Source organism: Bufo bufo, chromosome 10 (assembly GCF_905171765.1).
Source record: "Bufo bufo chromosome 10, aBufBuf1.1, whole genome shotgun sequence".
NCBI classification, from domain to species: domain Eukaryota; kingdom Metazoa; phylum Chordata; class Amphibia; order Anura; family Bufonidae; genus Bufo; species Bufo bufo.
In genome coordinates, this window is record NC_053398.1 from 82,371,236 (window position 1) to 82,394,869 (window position 23,634).

General features: G+C 41.4%; 1 protein-coding gene across 2 annotated transcripts in view; it reads right to left on the reverse strand.

The window, feature by feature from the left end:
* Positions 1–23,634, reverse strand: part of LOC120980842 (capping protein, Arp2/3 and myosin-I linker protein 3-like) — a 1,329,972-nt gene that overhangs the window by 112,523 nt on the left and 1,193,815 nt on the right. For both annotated transcript variants that reach the window (XM_040410169.1, XM_040410170.1), the window contains one exon: positions 3,834–3,927. In XM_040410169.1, the coding sequence (XP_040266103.1) occupies positions 3,834–3,927 (94 nt within the window). The remainder of the gene's footprint in view (positions 1–3,833; positions 3,928–23,634) is intronic.

Below are 23,634 nucleotides of genomic sequence, written 5' to 3' on the forward strand. Positions count from 1 at the left end.
TAAGGTGCATATGTGAACATACATAAACCAATAAGAACAAATCAAAATACGAAAATACAATAAGCAAGAGTGGTTCATTACAAAAATACGCTCATATCTATTTTTTCATTTAGTCCCAGCGGACCCAATGCATCCGTGCGTAGGATCCATATAGTTTCTCTTCTCAGAAGCTCCCTTTCTCTGTCACCACCTCTTTCAGTGCGGTTAACTACTTCAAGGCCAGCAAAAGTCAGCACATTGGGATTTCCACTATGTGCCTTATTCACATGATCTATTAACCGCGGAACACCCTTTCCTGTTTTTAAGGAGTTTAGGTGTTCGCGGAATCTTTCAAATAAGCAGCGGATAGTTTTTCCGATGTAGAAGCGTCCGCATCTACATAAAATTATATAAACCACAAATTTGCTGCGGCAGGTAATAAGTGGAAAAACCCTATGTTCTATCCCTGCAAAAGAGATCACTTGTAGTTGGGAATTGAAGCTGCAGAAGGAACAGTTTCTGCAACTCCTATTCCCTTTTGGTCTCTGTTCAGACAGCCATGTGAGACGTTTTTTCCTGAAATGGCTAGTTACCACTTGATCGCGTATAGTATGGCATCTTCTAAACGCTATCACTGGTTTCATATCTTTCAATTGTTTTAGGGAATCGTCCCTCACTAGGATACTCCAATTTTTCTTTATGACCTGTTTTATCTTATCGGCCATAGGACTGAATTTAAAGGAAAAGGCGAAGGGTGGGGGCCCTTTTAGGGTGGGGGCCCATTTCTCCAGCTATCACCCAAGCACAGTAAAACAATCAGTGCCATATGGCCAATTCAGAAGACTTGCACGTATAAATACCACCTCAATGAGTTATGATAAACAGGCGCAGGATCTGCGCGCTAGGCTGAGACGTAGAGGGTATCCCCCAGACTTGTTGAATCAAGCTATGACAAAAGCGTCACAAGTACATCAGACAGAAGTAAGGGAGGGTAAACCCTCAATAAAAGGGCCCCCACCCTTCGCCTTTTCCTTTAAATTCAGTCCTATGGCCGATAAGATAAAACAGGTCATAAAGAAAAATTGGAGTATCCTAGTGAGGGACGATTCCCTAAAACAATTGAAAGATATGAAACCAGTGATAGCGTTTAGAAGATGCCATACTATACGCGATCAAGTGGTAACTAGCCATTTCAGGAAAAAACGTCTCACATGGCTGTCTGAACAGAGACCAAAAGGGAATAGGAGTTGCAGAAACTGTTCCTTCTGCAGCTTCAATTCCCAACTACAAGTGATCTCTTTTGCAGGGATAGAACATAGGGTTTTTCCACTTATTACCTGCCGCAGCAAATTTGTGGTTTATATAATTTTATGTAGATGCGGACGCTTCTACATCGGAAAAACTATCCGCTGCTTATTTGAAAGATTCCGCGAACACCTAAACTCCTTAAAAACAGGAAAGGGTGTTCCGCGGTTAATAGATCATGTGAATAAGGCACATAGTGGAAATCCCAATGTGCTGACTTTTGCTGGCCTTGAAGTAGTTAACCGCACTGAAAGAGGTGGTGACAGAGAAAGGGAGCTTCTGAGAAGAGAAACTATATGGATCCTACGCACGGATGCATTGGGTCCGCTGGGACTAAATGAAAAAATAGATATGAGCGTATTTTTGTAATGAACCACTCTTGCTTATTGTATTTTCGTATTTTGATTTGTTCTTATTGGTTTATGTATGTTCACATATGCACCTTACATCATTGAAGAGGTCCCGCCTGACTGTAATCCCTGCCCTCCCTCTTGAGAGGCCAGGTGTTGATTACTTAGTAATTAAGCATATTACTGTGATGATGCGGCTTCCTGTGCACTATAAGAAGGTGCCGTGACCTCTTCAGTGTTGGAAAGCCAGAAGAAGCGCATACACGCGCGAAACGGCTGTTGCTTATTTGCTGCTGTATCTGCAACCCTTGCACCCCCCTCCTGCCATGGAATAAAGTAACCTGCCTATCAACGGTGAGTGCCGCTCGTTTTGTTTTCTTTTTCTTTTTATCACATATGCTCACTGCAGCTACAAGCTGAGCACCTCCGTGAGGCACCACTCCTCGGCAGTCGCATCCTGACAATTTTAGGTTTGGTGTAGTGCCACTGGTTATCTGCTCTACATTTTACATGAGCATTCTTTAGACATGTTGGCCCATATTGATAGGATAGCATCTTGCAGTTGATGGAGATTTGAGGGATGCACATCCAGGGCACGAAGCTCCCGTTCCACCACATCCCAAAGATGCTCTATTGGGTTGAGATCTGGTGACTGTGGGGCCATTTTAGTACAGTGAACTCATTGTCATGTTCAAGAAACCAATGTGAAATGATTAGAGCTTTGTGACATGGTGCATTATCCTGCTGGAAGTAGCCATCAGAGGATGGATACATGTTCTCATTCTGTTTACGCCAAATTCGGACTCTACCATTTGAATGTCTCAACAGAAATCGAGACTCGTCAGACCAGGCAACATTTTTCCAGTCTTCAACAGTCCAATTTTGTTGAGCTCGTGCAAATTGTAGCCTCTTTTTCCTATTTGTAGTGGAGATGAGTGGTACCCGGTGGGGTCTTCTGCTGTTGTAGCCCATCCACCTCAAGGTTGTGCGTGTTGTGGCTTCACAAATGCTTTGCTGCAGACCTCGGTTGTAATGAGTGGTTATTTCAGTCAACGTTGCTCTTCTATCAGCTTGAATCAGTCGGCCCATTCTCCTCTGACCTCTAGCATCCACAAGGCATTTTTGCCCACAGGACGGCCGCATACTAGATGTTTTTCCCTTTTCGCACCATTCTTTGTAAACCCTAGAAATGGTTGTGCGTGAAAATCCCAGTAACTGAGCAGATTGTGAAATACTCAGACCGGCCCGTCTGGCACCAACAACCATGCCATGCTCAAAATTGCTTAAATCACCTTTCTTTCCCATTCTGACATTCAGTTTGGAGTTCAGGAGATTGTCTTGACCAGGAGCACCCCCCTAAATGCATTGAAGCAACTGCCATGTGATTGGTTGACTAGAGAATTGCATTAATGAGAAATAGAACAGGTGTTCCTAATAATTCTTTAGGTGAGTGTACAAGTAAATATACAGGAAAGAAGGTTTCCTAACAATTTTTACTCTAAAATCGATTTTATCTTCGGTTTTGTGCGTATTATTGTTAGTCTGTAAAAGTGGCATACTACTCGGACAATATCGTTCCCAGCAGCAACCTGTGAGTCCAAGATGCATCCAGACATCCTCCCCTGCTGTTCCCGAACCATTTCGGTGGTGTTTCCATCAATTTCTGACCTTTTCTTATGAACCACACACTCTCCCCTCTTCAGAGCAGGGGGTGCCTGGTTTAATGCTCGGCTTCTCCCATTGACTTCTATTGTGCTCGGGTGCTCGGTAGAGCACCCGAGCATCCCGAGGTGTTCGACCCAAGCACCCGAACACCCGAGCACTTTGGTGCTCGATCAACACTAGCCATTATGTAACATACTGAAGGACAGCTGCACTCTTTATTCAATGGAAATACAACTTTTTTGACCAAACATAGTGATGTTTTGACTCATCTGAGTATTTATCAGACATTCATCTGAGTATTTATCAAGCCTTGATAAAGAGTCGGATGAGTCAAAATGTTACTAGTTTGGTTAATATAGAAGTTGGCATTTGCATGTGGTCCTACAATACATTATATGATCTGGAGTTCTGGAGCTGGGACCTAGCACTGTGTGCACCAGCTAGACTGAAAGTAAGAGCATGAGTTACTTTTTCAGAGTAGATCTGCATAAAAAGCTTAGCATTTCAAAACTGGGAGTGAAAAAGAGCCCAAACCTGTTGCAAGGCATCCTCTGTTTTCCCTGGATTAACTCGATATGCTTGTGATATATCAGTCATCGGTAACGGCATTGCCATTAGTGTAAAATTCCTGAAAAATGTAAAATGGTATAAAAAGTTAACAGTGCAGCATTGCTTTTTAAACAACTTTTTTGGTCGCTAATAGAGAAAACAAAGTATGGTACGAGCAATAAATGGTTATACACCACAAAACATACAGAACAATTGTAGAATAATAACAAAACCACAATTCCCTTCACCCTCCCAACTCCCCACTTTTCCATGGATGGCTTTCTCTTCCATCCTTCTGGACAATGGAAAGAACTTAATCGCACATATAACATAAGGAGTAGGGACCTAGTGATGGGTATTACATCAAATGACCCACCGGGGAGTACTATGAGGAGGATGAGAGTAGTAGGTGAGGCACAGATTAGAGTAGTAGTGATTCATGGCAGCTACTACTCCAACATTCCCAGGGGTAGTGCAGTGAATAAAGGGTGCATCCTTTCTTCCCTCAGGGCACACCCTAGACGCCTGCCTGGTGTAAGGTGGGGTGCTCTTTACGTTAGTTGTATGGCAGGGTACAAGGCATGGGGTTAGGCAATGACTGTCATATGATAGAGGCAATAACCAAGTTGCTTAATTAGAATAAATAAAGTCCCTATTTACTAAGTAGAGGATGAGAGTTGCAGTACAGACAGCAGAAACTGGCACAGTCTTGAGGTATTTTACAGAGCATACTTTTTCCCAATGGCCATGTATAGGCAGTGGCAATGATGGTAGCAGTACTCCCTGAGTCTCACTCGAAATACACTTTGCAATCTTCCCAAATGAGCACAGGCATTCAAGTCTGTTTTCATTACCTCTTTCTGCAATTCCCAGACAGTGGGGTGCAGATCTTAGATCCAAGTGGAGATGTCCAGGTGGACAGTCCATCTGAAAGTGTGGTTGGTACCAGAGGCAATTATCCTTTTCCAGAAGTAGTAATGTAAAGTAACATAAAAGAGCAGCAACTTAATGAATCCATTGCACAGCCTTGATGGTTCTTTTTCCCTCATGGGTATTCTTGTGGTAAAGTTACTTCTCTAGCAGCTGTAGTATCAGACATAAAAAGTCTCTGGATTTGTGGCTTTTTTTTTAGGAGGTTACACACTCACCTCTTCCCTCTTGGCTCACTCAGACTAGACTCTATAACCAGGGGGTGAGCTTAGCCCATCACCTCAGCAACCTAACCAAGTCTGCAAAGGTTAACAATATATTGCCCATACAAGACCATACGCGACAAATAGTGCATAAAGAAATAAGTGCTTTTACAACATTTGACTCTTGGAACACAATTTAATTTAGCAAGAAATTAAAACTTTTACTAGTGTACCTCTGGGTCATTGCAGTACAGGAGACATAAGTTTGAGTCTACCAAGTGTACATGACAGATCAGCTAAAGCATACTAAGCATGAGGGACAGTTCAGCTAAAGCATACCAAGCAGTAAAAAAAAGGGAGTTGTCTCTTTGTTAATTTCAGCATCTCTTAGAAAGGCAAAAGTAAAGGATTTCCACTTCCTAATAAATGCTTTTGTAAGTGATAACTTTTGGCACTCTACTCCCAGGCAATCCATATCTAGACATATCCTAACCTTTGAGAGTGTTTCAGGGATTGAGGGAGTGTTTGGCTTTAGCCAGTTGGATAGAAAACATGTTCTGGTTGCATTACTAAAGGAATGAATGGCGGTGTTTGTTGAGCAGTATGAAATATTATCTTCTCCTTGTGACTGGAACTTGAATGAGCAATTTTTCCTTTACCATCTTCCAATAATCAACCATTACTGGATAGGACCAAATACCATGGGCCTGGTCCAATTCCTGTTGATGGCATTTGAGATAGGTTGACATGCTATCGGGATCTCCCTGGCACGTTATTAAAACCATATATTGGCTTATAAATTAGGCAGGGCCCACCCACCAAAGATCTTTTCTTGGAGCTCTGGATCCTGGAAATCTTTTAACCAGCTTTTTAAAAAGCATGAAAGATCCTTCTTAGAAATGACCTTTCTTAGCCTCCCATATATCAATGAAAGGGACTGCTTTTCTGCCAAAGAGCCAATCAAAAGGTCATAAATAGTGTTGAGCAAATCAAAGCCAAACAAATTTACTTTGATCAGAATTTCATGAAAAATTTCATTCACTGCGAAGTTGAATTTCCTCACAGTTCGAGGTAATGAATCTATTTTTCCTGAAATGCCAGCAAAAAAACAAAAGAACATACTCCTTATCCATTTTCTTGTGGATAGGCCATCGCAGCCATTTTGATTGAAGAAACACGGGGTGACATCACCACTTCACAGTGATGGCCGAGATTTTGCGAGATTTCTTCAATCAAGATGGCCACGACGGCCTCTTTAATGGCTGACTTATTGTATAAAAAAAAAGAAAAAGTAACGATATATAAAAATACATAGATTTGTTAATTCCTATCTTACAATCCACATCTATCTCTATAAGGTACCAATGTTATACATATAAGACCTTAAATAAACCTTAAAACATATATTAAAACCGGCCAATTTACAAATCGTACTTATAGTGCTTGTGTTGCGATAATATATAGTCGCGGTCCCTCTCCTAGTTCCGTGTGCAGAGCTCACGCACTTTTTGGAATAAAGTTCACAGCGATATTATAAATAGTTGCACAATGTCTCATGTGTTATTTTCTTGTGATATATTATAGTCAAATGGTAGTCTAGTTGTTGCCACTTATTGTGTTATATTCCCTCCTCACAGAGTAAATCGATACATAGTGTGTTCATTCAATCAGTGCTTAGATTAGACAACAGACAGTACTTCTCCGCTTACCGGACTCCCAGCATGTGATATCGCTGGTATCAGGGTACATACTTGTTTGTATCTCCCATTCGGCTGTGGGGTGTCTTGCGTTGTTGATTCCCGGGCCTGCGCGTTGGTGCCGGCACTGACTTCACCGCACATGCGGGTTAGAAGTTCCGGGACGCTGATTGCAATGAGGGCTTTTCCAGCACTGGTTGTATTCAGTGGCAATGTGACTTTTTCTTGCTGCCGCAAATTCTTTGTATCGCTGTGTTCAGATGTCTGCCAGACGCGTTTTGAAACATTACTGGATTGACACAAGCACTATATGTACGATTTGTAAATTGGCCAGTTTTAATATATGTTTTAAGGTTTATTTAAGGTCCTATATGTTAAACATTGGTACCTTATAGAGATAGATGTGGATTGTAAGATAGGAATAAACAGATATATGTATTTTTAGATATATATTGTTTCTTTTTAATTTTTTTCAAACAATAAACCAGCCATTAATTACATTTTTTTGTATAATAGCTAGGTGGTGTAGCAGGCTGAGCTGTATACCGGTGAGCTCTCTTGATAGTATTATTATTTATGTATTTTTTTAACCCTGACTAACCCCCGAAAGGCCTCTATTTTAACAGCAGATGCCGCGATCAGCGATAAATGCGGCATCTGAGGTGTTCAATGACAGGGGACCACAGGATTGCTGTTCCCCATCATTAAGCCCTCTACTTACTAAGTAATGTGATTCGTAACAAAGTTTATCATAAGGAATCAAATTTCTTTGTGAAATTCAGTGAAGCAGCCAAATAGAATTTTTCATAACTTCACTAATCATAAGCACTAGATGTACATTTTTTAATAAGTCCGTAAGTCTATGGTGGAGAAACATAATTAATTGGTAGTATGATAAGACATGTGCTAGCCTCAAGCCATGTTTGTCTCTTGATTTGGCGAATGTATATCGCCTCTTCTGTAAGTTCCAAAGATCTTTGACTGATGTAACCCCTTTTTGTGCCTCTGGATTATACATGCCTTCACTAAATGCTGCTATACAGTCCTTAAGTCTTAAGCAAAAGTATTTTTCTAATCATTGGAGAGGCACTCATTTATTTAATTTGGACAGTATTTTAAATTATTATTTAATTATTATTAAAATTACAAATAAGTGGGGGATAATTCAAGAAATAAATATACACTGCTCAAAAAAATAAAGGGAACACTTAAACAACACAATGTAACTCCAAGTCAATCACACTTCTGTGAAATCAAACTGTCCACTTAGGAAGCAACACTGAGTGACAATCAATTTCACATGCTGTTGTGCAAATGGGATAGATAACAGGTGGAAATTATAGGTAATTAGCAAGACACCCCCAATAAAGGAGTGGTTCTGCAGGTGGTGACCACAGACCACTTCTCAGTTCCTATGCTTCCTGGCTGATGTTTTGGTCACTTTTGAATGCTGGCGGTGCTTTCACTCTAGTGGTAGCATGAGACGGAGTCTACAACCCACACAAGTGGCTCAGGTAGTGCAGCTTATCCAGGATGGCACATCAATGCGAGTTGTGGCAAGAAGGTTTGCTGTGTCTGTCAGCGTAGTGTCCAGAGCATGGAGGCGCTACCAGGAGACAAGCCAGTAAATCAGGAGACGTGGAGGAGGCCGTAGGAGGGCAACAACCCAGCAGCAGGACCGCTACCTCCGCATTTGTGCAAGGAGGAACAGGAGGAGCACTGCCAGAGCCCTGCAAAATGACCTCCAGCAGGCCACAAATGTGCATGTGTCTGCTCAAACGGTCAGAAACAGACTCCATGAGGGTGACATGAGGGCCCGACATCCACAGGTGGGGGTTGTGCTTACAGCCCAACACCATGCAGGACGTTTGGCATTTGCCAGAGAACACCAAGATTGGCAAATTTGCCACTGGCGTCCTGTGCACTCCACAGATGAAAGCAGGTTCACACTGCGCACATGTGACAGACGTGACAGAGTCTTGAGATGCCGTGGAGAACATTTTGCTGCCTGCAACATCCTCCAGCATGACCGGTTTGGCATTGGGTCAGTAATGGTGTGGGGTGGCATTTCTTTGGAGGGCCGCACAGCCCTCCATGTGCTCGCCAGAGGTAGCCTGACTGCCATTAGGTACCGACATGAGATCCTCAGACCCCTTGTGAGACCATATGCTGGTGCGGTTGGCCCTGGGTTCCTCCTAATGCAAGACAATGCTAGACCTCATGTGGCTGGAGTGTGTCAGCAGTTCCTGCAAGACGAAGGCATTGATGCTATGGACTGGCCAGCCCGTTCCCCAGACCTGAATCCAATTGAGCACATCTGGGACATCATGTCTCGCTCTATCCACCAACGTCACGTTGCACCACAGACTGTCCAGGAGTTGGCAGATGCTTTAGTCCAGGTCTGGGAGGAGATCCCTCAGGAGACCGTCCGCCACCTCATCAGGAGCATGCACAGGCGTTGTAGGGAGGTCATACAGGCACGTGGAGGCCACACACACTACTGAGTCTCATTTTGACTTGTTTTAAGGACATTACATCAAAGTTGGATCAGCCTGTAGTGTGTTTTTCCACTTTAATTTTGAGTGTGACTCCAAATCCAGACCTCCACGGGTTGAAAAATTTGATTTCCATTTTTTTATTTTTGTGTGATTTTGTTGTCAGCACATTCAACTATGTAAAGAACAAAGTATTTCAGAAGAATATTTAATTAACTCAGATCTAGGATGTTTTATTTTTGTGTTCCCTTTATTTTTTTGAGCAGTGTATATATATATATATATATATATATATATATATATATATATACATGAAAAGCCGGGCAGCACTCCTTTGTTGACTGAAAGATGGGTGCCAGCGGTAATCCCTCGATTCAGGGTGATGAACAAATAATGAAAATCCGCGGCACTCCTTGAAAGATGAAAAAAATGTGCTATTTATTCACACATGTCATACAGCAAGTGGCTTGAGAAAGGTTCTGTGAGAGAACCGAAATGTTGCTGTATGACATGTGTGAATAAATAGTACATTTTTTTCATCTTTCAAGGAGTGCCGCGGATTTTCATTATTTATATATACAGTCAGGTCCATAAATATTGGGACATCGACACAATTCTAGCATTTTTGGCTCTATACACCACCACAATGGTTTTGAAATGAAACGAACAAGATTTGCTTTAACTGCAGACTGTCAGCTTTAATTTGAGGGTATTTACATCCAAGGTGAACGGTGTAGGAATTACAACAGTTTGCATATGTGCCTCCCACTTGTTAAGGAACCAATAGTAATGGGACAGAATAATAATCATAAATCAAACTTTCACTTTTTAATACTTGGTTGCAAATCCTTTGCAGTCAATTACAGCCTAAAGTCTGGAATGCATAGACATCACCAGATGCTGGGTTTCATCCCTGGTGATGTTCTGCCAGGCCTCTACTGCAACTGTCTTCAGTTCCTGCTTGTTCTTGGGGCATTTTCCCTTCAGTTTAGTCTTCAGCAAGTGAAATGCATGATCAATCGGATTCAGGTCAGGTGATTGACTTGGCCATTGCATAACATTCCACTTCTTTCCCTTAAAAAACTCTTTGGTTGCTTTTGCAGTATGCTTTGGGTCATTGTCCATCTGCACTGTGAAGCGCCGTCCAAAGAGTTCTGAAGCATTTGGCTGAATATGAGCAGATAATATTGCCCGAAACATTTCAGAATTCATCCTGCTGCTCTTGTCACCAGTCACATCATCAATAAATACAAGAGAACCAGTTCCATTGGCAGCCATACATGCCCACGCCATGACACTACCACCACCATGCATCACTGATGAGGTGGTATGCTTAGGATCATGAGCAGTTACTTTCCTTCTTCATACTCTTCTCTTCCCATCACTCTGGTACAAGTTGATCTTGGTCTCATCTGTCCATAGGATGTTGTTCCAGAACTGTTAAGGCTTTTTTAGATGTTGTTTGGCAAACTCTAATCTGGCCTTCCTGCTTTTGAGGCTCACCAATGGTTTACATCTTGTGGTAAACCCTCTGTATTCTCTCTGGTGAAGTCTTCTCTTGATTGTTGACTTTGACACACATACACCTACCTCCTGGAGAGTGTTCTTTATCTGGTCAACTGTTGTGAAGGGTGTTTTCTTCACCAGGGAAATAATTCTTTGGTTATCCACCACAGTTGTTTTCCATTGTCTTCCGGGTCTTTTGGTGTTTCTGAGCTCACTGGTTCGTTCCTTCTTTTTATGAATGTTCCAAACAGTTGTTTTGGCCACGCCTAATGTTTTTGCTATCTCTCTGATGGGTTTGTTTTGTTATTTTCAGTCTAATGATGACTTGCTTCACTGGTAGTGACAGCTCTTTGGATCTCATCTTGAGAGTTGACAGCAACAGATTCCAAATGCAAATAGCACACTGGAAATGAACTCTGGACCTTTTATCTGCTCATTGTAATTGGGATAATGAGGAAATAACACACACCTGGCCATGGAACAGCTGAGAAGCCAATTGTCCCATTCGTTTTGGTTCCTTAACAAGTGGGAGGCACATTATGCAAACTGTTGTAATTCCTACACCGTTCACCTGATTTGGATGTAAATACCCTCAAATTAAAGCTGACAGTCTGCAGTTAAAGCACATCTTGTTCGTTTCATTTCAAATCCATTGTGGTGGTGTATAGAGACAAAAATGTTAGAATTGTGTCGATGCCCCAATATTTATGGACCTGACTGTGTATATATATATACACACACACACACTCAAGATTCCTACCCTAAATGCAGGATTAAAATAGGTAGCGGGTGTTCAAACAGAAACATAAACTGTGGCGAAACCAACCTCGCCACGGTGTTTTGCAGGGGGCTGTTTGCCAGCCTCCTGCCCCAGGATTATGGCCCATACTAACTTTGAAGGAGAAGACAGACCGGCCGCACAGCTTAAATCTGTGGAACTGTTTTGGGCAGGAAAGCCATGCTTGCGGCCGGCCAAATGTGACTTCCATGGAATTCGGGAACCCCTGCTCGGATCTGGGTGATTTTTTGATATGTTGTTCACCCAGATCAGAGCTATCCATGGATGTATACATTATGGGGATGTGTGGGGTTTTGAGGTGTTTTCTGTGTTTTGGGGAAAAATGTGTGTTTTCTGTCTGTGAGTGATTAAGTTAGCCCATTACGTTTGGTAATTGTATTTTGTTGATTGCGTCTCAGACTATGCAGTGTGTTAGTTAATTGCATCTCAGACAATGCTCATTGTATTTTGTTGATTGCGTTACAGACAGAGGGAAGGGGATTTTGTGTACAATCGCTGGGAAGGTTTGAATACTGTAAATACATGTGATTGGCTGTTTTTACAAAACCCTGTGGGTGGTAACCTTGTTCGAAGATGTGTATAAATCAATGCTTGTGTGTTCAAATAAAGAGGGTTCCTGTTTTTATACCTTCATGAAGTTTTGGCTTATGTTTGGGGAATGGGATAACTACACTCTTGGGGATTGCTATATCACAATACTCCCCTGAGTATAATCTCTTGTAAGAGCTTGTTCCTGGTTCCTGCTCTCTGCATTTAGGAGAGGTTCACCCACTGGAGCCTGGAGCCTTGTCGTAGGTCCAGGGTGGGTAGGAGACGGCGAGACCTCCACCAAGCTTCGGCGGTTCGTGGGGTCTGCAGTGCTGACGGTGTCAAGTGGAGTGCTTGGAGTCCTCTGGAAGCACTAGGAGCATCTATCAACGGAGGTACCCGGTCGGGGTGCTAGGCGTTCCGTTACATAAACACAAAAGATGTGTCTGTCTATGAAATTCGTTTTGTGTCCGATTCTTATATTTTTTTTAAAAATTAGATTTGTTGAAGTTGCTCACATTGCCCTAAAAATTGGTATAGAGCACCAACTGAGTCTCCTAGGGACCAGATTTTTTTTGAAAAATCTCTTTTTGTAAATTTTTATACAAATTTTTGGTCTTCCCCGACCCTTTTAAACTCTTTAAATAATTTTTGCTCTTCCCCTACCTTTTTAAACTCTTGTACTAATTTTTGCTCTTCCCCCACCCTTTTAAACTCTTGAACGCAATGACAGCAATGTCAGAGTGACACTGACATATAAAGCTATTTATTGGTAAACACGTGCTTGACGATGTTAACAATGTGTTAAAAATACACTGCGCGGTTGGATGCATTATGCTTTTTCATATTAGAAAGCTTCCAAAACTTGTCCCTTGGTGTTTAAACACAAACAGTATTATGGGGAAAAAACTGGGGCTTGTTGGGATCAAACATCCAAAATTATGCCTCAATGGGGGCAGATCCCTGCCCATGTCTATATACCCACACAAGTTAACATCAGAAGAAAGATTGACATTTTTGTACAAGTGCCCAAACATTATGCATTAACAGGGGCAGACTGTCTACCCATTATTACCCATGCACAAGTGTTACTTGTCAAAAGAAAAAATGGCTTGTTCTGAACGAGCCTTGAAAAATTTAGCTTTTAATTGGGAGAAGCAGCACTACAGTGTGAGTATAGAAAGTGGGGGGGGGGGGGGGGGGGTGTAACAGTGCCATGAGGCCGAATAGTAGCGGCAGCGGTAGCAGTACAGCATGGAACAGATAAAGCAGTAGATGTGCGTGTGGCTGTTCAGAGGTGGTGGTGGTAGTAGTAGTGGTGACTTTGTAGTGGTAATAGTAGTGGCAGTAGGGCTAATGGCAGTAGGGGATTAGCAGCAGGGAACAGTATGGAACATGATGGTAGGCAGGCAGACATCAGCAGTTAAATGATGGTGGCAGCAGCAGTCATATGGTACAGAACATGGTAGTAGGCAGGAAGACAGTGACAGTGGCCTGATAGTGGTGGCCGCAGTGCTAATCTAAGGAGCATGATGGTACGTAAGCAGGCAGATAGAAGCAGTGGCATGATTGCTGACAGACAGTGGCATGATTAGGGCGGCAGCAGCCATAGTTTAATTAACATGATGATAGGCAGCAGCATAATGGGGCACCGTCTGCAAGGGCAGATATGTTATTTGGCCAGAGCTGGAGGAGTGTGAAAATCCTCACAGATCGATACTTTATTAATTTTGATAAAAGTGATGTTTTGTACACTGACGGAGGACAGCTTAGTCCGTTTCGGTGTCGCAACGCTCACTGCCATGCTGAAAACCCTTAATGAGATGACACTGGAGATTTGGCAAGAGAGAACTGAGAGGATCCTGGGTCAGTTTGGGTCGCTGTTCCAGTCTGTCTGCCCAGAAGTCCATGGAGTCAGGGAACAACATATGCACTAGAAAAAAAGCCATAGTCCAGGTAGGATTGAATGTGATTGTTGATGCAGTATGTCTGTTTGCTGATTTACCTCTCTGTTGTGGCGCATCAAAAAATCGATCCATCATGTTGATGAGATTGAACTGACTTCTGTAGCTTCTGCTGCTTTTAATAGTGAAGATAGTGGGTGGTGAGTAACTCTGCGAGGGACGGAGAGGAGCACAAGACATGAAGGCAGCAAGTGTTTTTTCACCAAAAGCTGCAGCAAGCTGCATACACAGTGTTTCCTGGTAATAAAGTAATTGCTTCATGTGATTGATACGCCTGTCATTACATAATCAGAACTGGTTGTGCGTGTGAACGCTAAAAAAGACCAGGTAGATGGCGCCAAAGACCCTTAGATACGGATAAGGGATAAGAGTGGAACTCTTTAGGTACCCTAGGTGTTGACACACTTGTGAATAGGTGTGTGCCCAAAAGGTATATGGAACCACGTGTTAAAATAACGTGTTAAAATAAGTGATATCATATAAAGATGACCACGTATAAGTGTAAACAATGTATATAAAAAATCATATGGATTGAAAATCATATGTATTAGAAATGACTCACTTCACCCAGGAGGGTAATGTGGGATAAAGATCAAGACACCCACACCACACCTCCTGCGCCTGGGTCGCCCGTAGAGATGTCAGATACGGATCCAAAACACACTCAGGAGTCTTATCCTTTTTCTTTCTCTTTATTCCAAAGCCAGGGTGGGGGAAGTGGACGGCTCAACGCGTTTCGGGGCCTCTGTATGGGTCCCCTTCATCAGGAGCAGGTACAATCAACATATACAATGATTATCTTTATATAGCAGAAAAAAACACCAAATATGCACTTACAATGATGTCACTTCCGGTATCAGTATGCGCTCCAGGGTGGAACGCACCGGAAGTGACACTCAGAGGTGATGCAGTCAAGAAATATGCATCAGGTCAGAGTTATTATAATCAGAAAGGAACAACAACCAGAATATATATATGAGACTGTAATAAGGTGTCCCTTATTTTTGTGTAATACCGTTTACTGTGCTCTTATGTTTATATTCATTTACGTTCCCCAAGGAACGCAAGGTGGAGCTTCCGGTGCGTTCCACAGTGGAACGCAAACGAGCCGGAAGTGAAACCTGAAAAGATGCTGCATGTTTAATACCTCAGTCAAGTGGATATAAATTACCGATGCTCGTCGGTATACTGAATAGGATGCGTAGAGTGTTTATAAACTAAGGGAAGCATTGTAAAAAACCATGCGCCCGAAGTCTCCAACACAGGGTGCTTACTGGACTTCCGGTGCGTTCCACCGTGGAACGCACCTAAACCGGAAGTGCACTCGGAGAAAAGGTGAAGATGATAAAACTTATTTCTACTGTACTTTTCCTCATTGCGATCAACAGGAGTATGTCCCAAGGGGTCCCACAAAGGGGGTTCAATTGACTAGCTCTTTAATTGAGGAAAGAACATGCATGATATCACGTGATTGAGATCCGATCACGTGATTGGATCTCGGTATCCCAGTCTAAGGCTCTAATGGTGACCTGTAATCCTATGTGTTGGATGATGGTGGATGATAAAAAATATATTATTTATTTATCTTCAGCAGATATTAGTAGGGGCTCTAGTGAACTAGCTCAGAGTGGACAGCTATCTAATAGTATAATAATATTAAAAATATATATATAAAAAAGGTATGAAACTCAATAATATTAATAGTGGTCAATAGCAAAAACCATTATAAAAATGGTGAAGGTGGGCATATGGTTTTTTATATAAAAATATCATAAAAGGACATAAATATTCCCATTAAGGTTCGAACACAGATATGGGAGATAAATGCAGGGGTTCCTACAGATAGAATCCAAAAATGACCCCAAACCCACCCCACTAAAAGACACCAGAGGGATTTTCAATCTATCCAAACATGTTCTTAACGTTGACGAACTTAATCTGTTACGCAAGGGACTCTCTTTCTGCCCAAATAATCACTCTGACCCCTTTGAACTTTTTGTGGACATGAATCAGTGGATCCGCAAATTGACACTAAAAAGACACTTTACCATCAAAAGTATTAACCTTGGAGAGAAAACACATCCAATACCAACATCCAATATCCTTACCGATACTGCTACTAGTGAGACTCCCCCAAATACAGAAGTAATCTCTATTCCCATTGAAAATGAAGTCCCGGCCTGTATTCCATCTGGCCTAAAGAAAAAATCATCCTTTTACCCGCTAGAGAGCAGAGGGCCTCACTTAGAGAGTTTTTTTTAATATGGTCTTACACGACCTTAACACCTTGAAAAAAACCAAGGTCCCACAACCCCCTAATAATCTCAACACCAGAGAAAAAAGAGCGCTATCAGAATTAAAGAAAAACAAAGAAATAGTAATAAAGAACGCGGATAAGGGAGGAGGAGTTGTAATTATGAATCTTGAAGATTATGTTAAAGAATCCCAAAGAATTCTGGCAGATCCGGCCTATTACAGAGTTCTCGTAGAAGATCCTATGCTGAATTTCAAAAAAACCTTACTAGAATTGCTTGATTCGGGTTTTTCCCAAAATATTATCGATAAAAAAGAAAAAATGTTTCTCACCACCAATCATCCGACCATAGCCCGCTTTTATTTCCTGCCTAAAATTCACAAATCTCTCACCAACCCACCTGGCAGACCAATCATTTCCGGTATAGATTCCCTCACCTCAAACCTCTCAGCCTATGTCGATAGCTTTCTACAAAAATATGTACAGAAATTGCCCTCATACCTAAGAGACTCCTCTGATCTCATCAATAACCTTAACAATGTAGAGTGGAGGGAGGACTACACATGGGTCACACTTGACGTAGCATCCCTCTATAGTAATATTCTACACGATCTGGGAATACGCGCAATAAGACACTTCCTAGAACTAGACTCTGGAATGCCTCCCATTCAGAAGGAGTTCATTATAAAATCAATTAAATTCATCCTTGAGCACAATTACTTCACGTTCAACGAGACATTCTACCTACAAACTAGGGGTACCGCTATGGGGACAAAATTTGCACCCTCCTATGCAAATTTGTTTGTGGGCCTTTTTGAGGAAAAAATAGGATTCCAATCCCATAAGAATGTAATCTTCTATCGTCGCTATATAGACGACATCATCTTTATTTGGGGTGGAAAGAATGAAGATTTAATGTCATTTATGTCCCTGATAAATCAGAACGATTGGGGTCTTCAGTTTACTTGTGATGTTAACCCCAAAACTGCCATCTTGTATGTAGCGAATAAGATAACCACCAGCACCCACTTTAAAAAGGTAGATGCTAACAGCTATCTCGATTACTCCAGCTGTCATCACACCAAATGGATAAAGAACATACCCTTTGGCCAAATGAAAAGGATCCGCAGAAATTGCTCTGACGACAAGACCCTAAAAACACAACTAGGAGTCCTAAAAGAACGTTTTTTGGATAAGGGCTACCCTAAAAGTGTTATCAAGGCCTCATCTCAGAGAGTTCTAAAATTAGATCAGAAAGAGGCTTTGAAACAAGCCCCCCCCCCCAAAACCACTGATCCAAAGGGATATCAATATAATCTCATAACCAGATACAATAGAGACCATCATCATATCAGAAAGATACTCACCAAACATTGGGATATCCTGCTAAAAGATCCTATTCTCAAAAATACACTCCCCAAACAGCCATCCATAACTTTCAGAAGGGCACAAACGATCAAAAATATTATTGCCCCATCTTGCCCCAAATTGCGAGCACCCAATAAAACTATTGTTCCAACTAGAAAAGGTTCTTTCAGATGTGGAATAAAAAGATGCAAATGTTGTGCAATGATCACCCATGGCACCAGTGGAATTGAAGTAGGAGGCCTATCAGGAATGTGGACCCTCAAACAAGAACTCACCTGTGGGATGAAAAATATAATATACCTACTAAAGTGTCCTTGCGGTTTAAAATATGTGGGTAGGACCACCCAAACCCTACGAGAGAGAATGTGCGAACACCGTTCCAACATCAAACGCAAAGTTACTACACATAGCGTATAGCGGCATTTTTCTGAAAAACATGATGGCTCCCTGATAGGCCTTACAGTAACCCCTTTGGAGACCATCACGTCATCTTATCAACAATTATGCCGGAAGGAGATGTATTGGATATACACACTAAATACCCTATCTCCTTTCGGCCTAAACGAATGTTTAGAATATTCAAATTATTAAAGTAATAGTACAGAGAGGCCCGTAGCAGATACACATCCCTCAATGTGTTTTTCCATGCCCTCTGCACATATAATACTTATATGTAGTCCTCATTATTTCATCTCAATTTCAACTCAATTCTGATAAACGCTGGGTCCATAAAAAGTCTTTTACTCCTACTTCCCTATACATCACTGTGGTATAGCCATGATCCACGCGTCCTTGCTGTTGATCTCTATATATATATATATATATAGGTCCACACTTTTTTCTCCTTACTATATTTAATTATATTTTTAGATGTGATATACGTATATACTCCGCTGTTATACATTTTATGTTTCATTACTGCGATGTATAGGTTTTTTATCTTGTTTTTATCATGTCCTACTACATATTAACTATATATTTACTCAGCTAGGGGTCCATGCAGGTAGGAACCCCTGCATTTATCTCCCATATCTGTGTTCGAACCTTAATGGGAATATTTATGTCCTTTTATGATATTTTTATATAAAAAACCATATGCCCACCTTCACCATTTTTATAATGGTTTTTGCTATTGACCACTATTAATAATATTGAGTTTCATACATTTTTTATATATATAGGAAAAGTACAGTAGAAATAAGTTTTATCATCTTCACCTTTTCTCCGAGTGCACTTCCGGTTTAGGTGCGTTCCACGGTGGAACCCACCGGAAGTCCAGTAAGCACCCTGTGTTGGAGACTTCGGGCGCATGTTTTTTTACAATGCTTCCCTTAGTTTATAAACACTCTGCGCATCCTATTCAGTATACCGACGAGCATCGGTCATTTATATCCACTTGACTGAGGTATTAAACATGCAGCATCTTTTCAGGTTTCACTTCCCGCTCGTTTGCGTTCCACTGTGGAACGCACCGGAAGCTCCACCTTGCGTTCCATGGGGAACGTAAATGAATATAAACATAAGAGCACAGTAAACGGTATTACACAAAAATAAGGGACACCTTATTACAGTCTCATATATATATTCTGGTTGTTGTTCCTTTCTGATTATAATAACTCTGACCTGATGCATATTTCTTGACTGCATCACCTCTGAGTGTCACTTCCGGTGCGTTCCACCCTGGAGCGCATACTGATACCGGAAGTGACATCATTGTAAGTGCATATTTGGCGGTTTTTTCTGCTATTTAAAGATAATCATTGTATATGTTGATTGTACCTGCTCCTGATGAAGAGGACCCATACAGAGGCCCCGAAACGCGTTGAGCCGTCCACTTCCCCCACCCTGGCTTTGGAATAAAGAGAAAGAAAAAGGATAAGACTCCTGAGTGTGTTTTGGATTCGTATTTGACATCTCTACGGGCGACCCAGGCGCAGGAGGTGTGGTGTGGGTGTCTTGCTCTTTATCCCACATTACCCTCCTGGGTGAAGTGAGTCATTTCTAATACATATGATTTTCAATCCATATGATTTTTTATATACATTGTTTACACTTATATGTGGTCATCTTTATATGATATCACTTATTTTAACACGTTATTTTAACACGTGGTTCCATATACCTTTTGGGCACACACCTATTCACAAGTGTGTCAACACCTAGGGTACCTAAAGAGTTCCACTCTTATCCCTTATCCGTATCTAAGGGTCTTTGGCACCATCCACCTGGTCTTTTTTAGCGTTCACACGCACAAACAGTTCTCTTCCAAAACCACCTACCCTGTGTTCATCAGTGGTAGTTGGTGACCAGTGGCAGCCGGCCCACCTATATCTATTAGATTTCCATTCCTATTTCTGCCCTCCTTTGGCGCCCTGCAAAAGTTTTTCTCGGACCCTCATTCAGAAGGTCTGGTGATTAACCCTCTTTTTTCTTCTTCCGCTCTGAATTACATAATCAAGCAGGCATACAGCTCGCATTCTGGCCAGCGTGCCAGAGGACCAAGTTTATTCCAGCTCTGTCCCCTACAGAGATGATTAGTCATCATGACTGGTGTCGTTGTCATCATCCTCCTGCTCCATCGCAACCAACTCCTCCTCCTGTGGCAGCTCCTCATCCTCCTCTGCCATGGGATTTTCTCCTTGTGGGTCCCCAACATCTACAAGGTGGCCAGGAAGATGTGTAAACTGCTTGTCTTCCACCATTGTCCCCTGTTGCATCAGTGTGAGAGTCTCTTCTAAGATAAATGTCAGGGGGTGACATTGTTTATACTGCAGTTGTCCCTACTGACAAATGTTGTGTCTTCTTTGAAGGGCTAATTAGAAAACCAAACAAAGACAATAATACAACAACAAAAAATCATGTGTGGGAACATAACTGCAAGACCATAGCTTGCAGGATAACAGGCCGAACTGGATGGACAAATGTCTTTTTTCGGCCTTATGTACTATGTTACCAAATTACACCACACATGTAGTACAAAAATCATCTTTATTATGTCATATCCAAAAGGACATACAATACATAAATATCAAGAATAATAAATAAAAAGCAGTGCAAATCAATGCTATGAGAATGATAGCACCACCGAGCTCTAGGTCCACATGTATTAGTCTCACTTAAAAATATATGGTTAATAGTATTAAATATTCAATCAGTAATACAGAAATATGAGCTGAGTCACTCACCAACACCAGTGCCATGTTAACTAAGAAGTGGTGTTTCAGTCCATTCCCCAACACTTTATCATGTTGTCATGAGTATCAATATATAATATTGAAATAACCAAACTGCCACCATAATAGTCAGAAGATTTAGAAAGCCTCCCTAGTTAAAATAAAACCAGAGGGCATAAAAGGAAAAAATTAAAGAAGCAACGGAATAAATGAGACATACAGACCAGGAGCTGGGGGGGCAGAAAAACCCTGAATATGTTTCACATCGCTTCCTCTGGGGGTGTATCCATCTGAACTAAACCCATGCTATATATACCCTATAAAATACAGATAATCCCTCCTTCATTATCAGTAAAACATTCACCATACCATAAGCCATGTGTAGCTATGGATGGCGCCTCATGGAATAGCGGCGAAATCCTGCGATATAACATGGGATCACGTGCGAAAGGTCAGACACGTGACCAGACCTCGCGATATCAGCCAGACCAGCGCATTCCCATCCCTAAGATACCGCGCATGCGCACCTAAGGGGGAGGAGGTCAGCAGCCACGCCGCACAGAGCACACTGCAACAGCAGTTCCCTCCCGCCCCCACCAAAGGGGGCGCCATCTTTGAGAAGGGCAATGTGCCCACATTACAGGCCAGTGAGACTGCATCGATACCCAATCCAGTAATTGGACTAGCCGGCACATTAGTAAAGGAACAGACATATAATTCCAAACTAGATGCCCCATGATATAGACATACAAGATATAACTCCATACATGGAAGAACTTATGCTTTCCCCAACCATTGTCAATCGGGTATGTATGCTAATCAATATAATACATGTATCTAAAATATATAAAAATATATACGGATAGAGTAGAGTTAACACTCCTGTTTTCTGAGATTTCTAAATTGTGTTATCTAATCTAAGCAAACACCTTCAATTGCTTTTCAATGGCATTTGTCTCAAGATAAAAGATGAGTTAAGAAATTTGAGTTAAGAGCTGGAGTGCTAACTCTGCTTCATCTGTACTTGATCCATATATTACATAGAATAAATATAAATATACGTAAAAACTAATAATTCATACAAAGACGTATAATATCAACAAGGGGCACATAATCCTAATCATCAAACCCATGGTTATTGTTATTAAAAGTGATGGATGTGTAAAACAGATAAACAACATAATTAACAAAACCATGCCTCATACATAATATTCTTCACTATAATAAAGTGAAAGTGAAAAAGTGCTAAGTATGGTTGAGCGAACCCGAACTGTAAAGTTCGGGTTCGTACCGAACTTTAGGATTTATAGACCCCGGACCCGAACCCGAACATTTCAGTAAAAGTTTGGGTTTAGGTTCGGTGTTCTGCGCTTTCTTGTCGCTTTTTGAAAGGCTGCAGAGCAGCCAATCAACAAGCGGTTAACTGTCTGACCTTAGAAGCCATCACAGCCATGCCTACTAATGGCATGGCTGTGATTGGCCAGTGTAGCATGTGACCCAGCCTCTATATAAGCTGGAGTCACGTAGCGCTGCACGTCACTCTGCTGTGGTTAGTGTAGGGAGAGGATGCTGCTGGTGATTTCAGGGAGAGAATAGGAGAGAGTCTTTGCTCAAAATCTAAATCTAACTCAGCGATCTACATACATTGTGTTTTGTGGGTGCAGGGCACAATTTTTTTATTCTGCCCTGAGCCCAATGACCAAAAAAAAAGAACTTTAATAAGTCAGTTAGGTGGGCGGCAGGGACCATTTTATGCAAGCTCAGTGCACTAGCACTGCATCTGAGCTTTTGGGACATTGAAAATGAGTCAGTGTGCAATTTAAGCTAGAAATACAGCCATCAATTTCTGGGGTTTTAAAAACACACTTTTTTTTTCTCCCAAAAAACACTATTTTCCTGATCTGCAAGAGTTAAATTCAAGTTTAATATATACAGCTTTCATATTCTGTTACAAAAAAAACACTTTTTGGGCAATCTACAACATCTGGATTAGTCAGTGTGCAATTTAAGCTAGAAATACAGCCATCATTTTCTGGGGTTTAAAAACCCTCTTTTTTTGCCAAAAAACACTATTTTTAGGCCTTGCAGCATCAGCACGTGTGAAATGACAGGGTTATATACTGCTGTCAAATTCAGTTATTAAACAAACACCCGTTTGGGCAAAAAAATAATTGTTGGCAGCCTTTGCTGCAGATGTCATTGTGAGATACACCCTTTATACATTTGGGTTATATTCAGATATTTGAAATACCGCCATTTGGTGCACAAATCTTTAATTCAGGCCTACTGTGGGTCAGGCCGTGTGAGATACACCCTGTATATACAGGGCTTATATTCTTTCATTAATAAAACACCCTTTTGGGGGCAAAATACACAATATTTCAGGCCTTGCAGCATCTTGACGTTTGAAATTCCTGGGTAATATACTGCTGCCATATTGAGTTATTAAACAAACACCCATTTGGGCAAAAAAAGTTTATTTGGCAGCCTTTGCTGCATATGTCATTGTGAGATACACCCTTTATACATTTGGGTTATATTCAGATATTTGAAATACCGCCATTTGGTGCACAAATCTTTAATTCAGGCCTACTGTGGGTCAGGCCATGTGAGATACACCCTGTATATACAGGGCTTATATTCTTTCATTAATAAAACACCCTTTTGGGGGCAAAATACACAATATTTCAGGCCTTGCAGCATCTTGACGTTTGAAATTCCTGGGTAATATACTGCTGCCATATTGAGTTATTAAACAAACACCCATTTGGGCAAATAAAGTTTATTTGGCAGCCTTTGCTGCATATGTCATTGTGAGATACACCCTTTATACATTTGGGTTATATTCAGATATTTGAAATACCGCCAT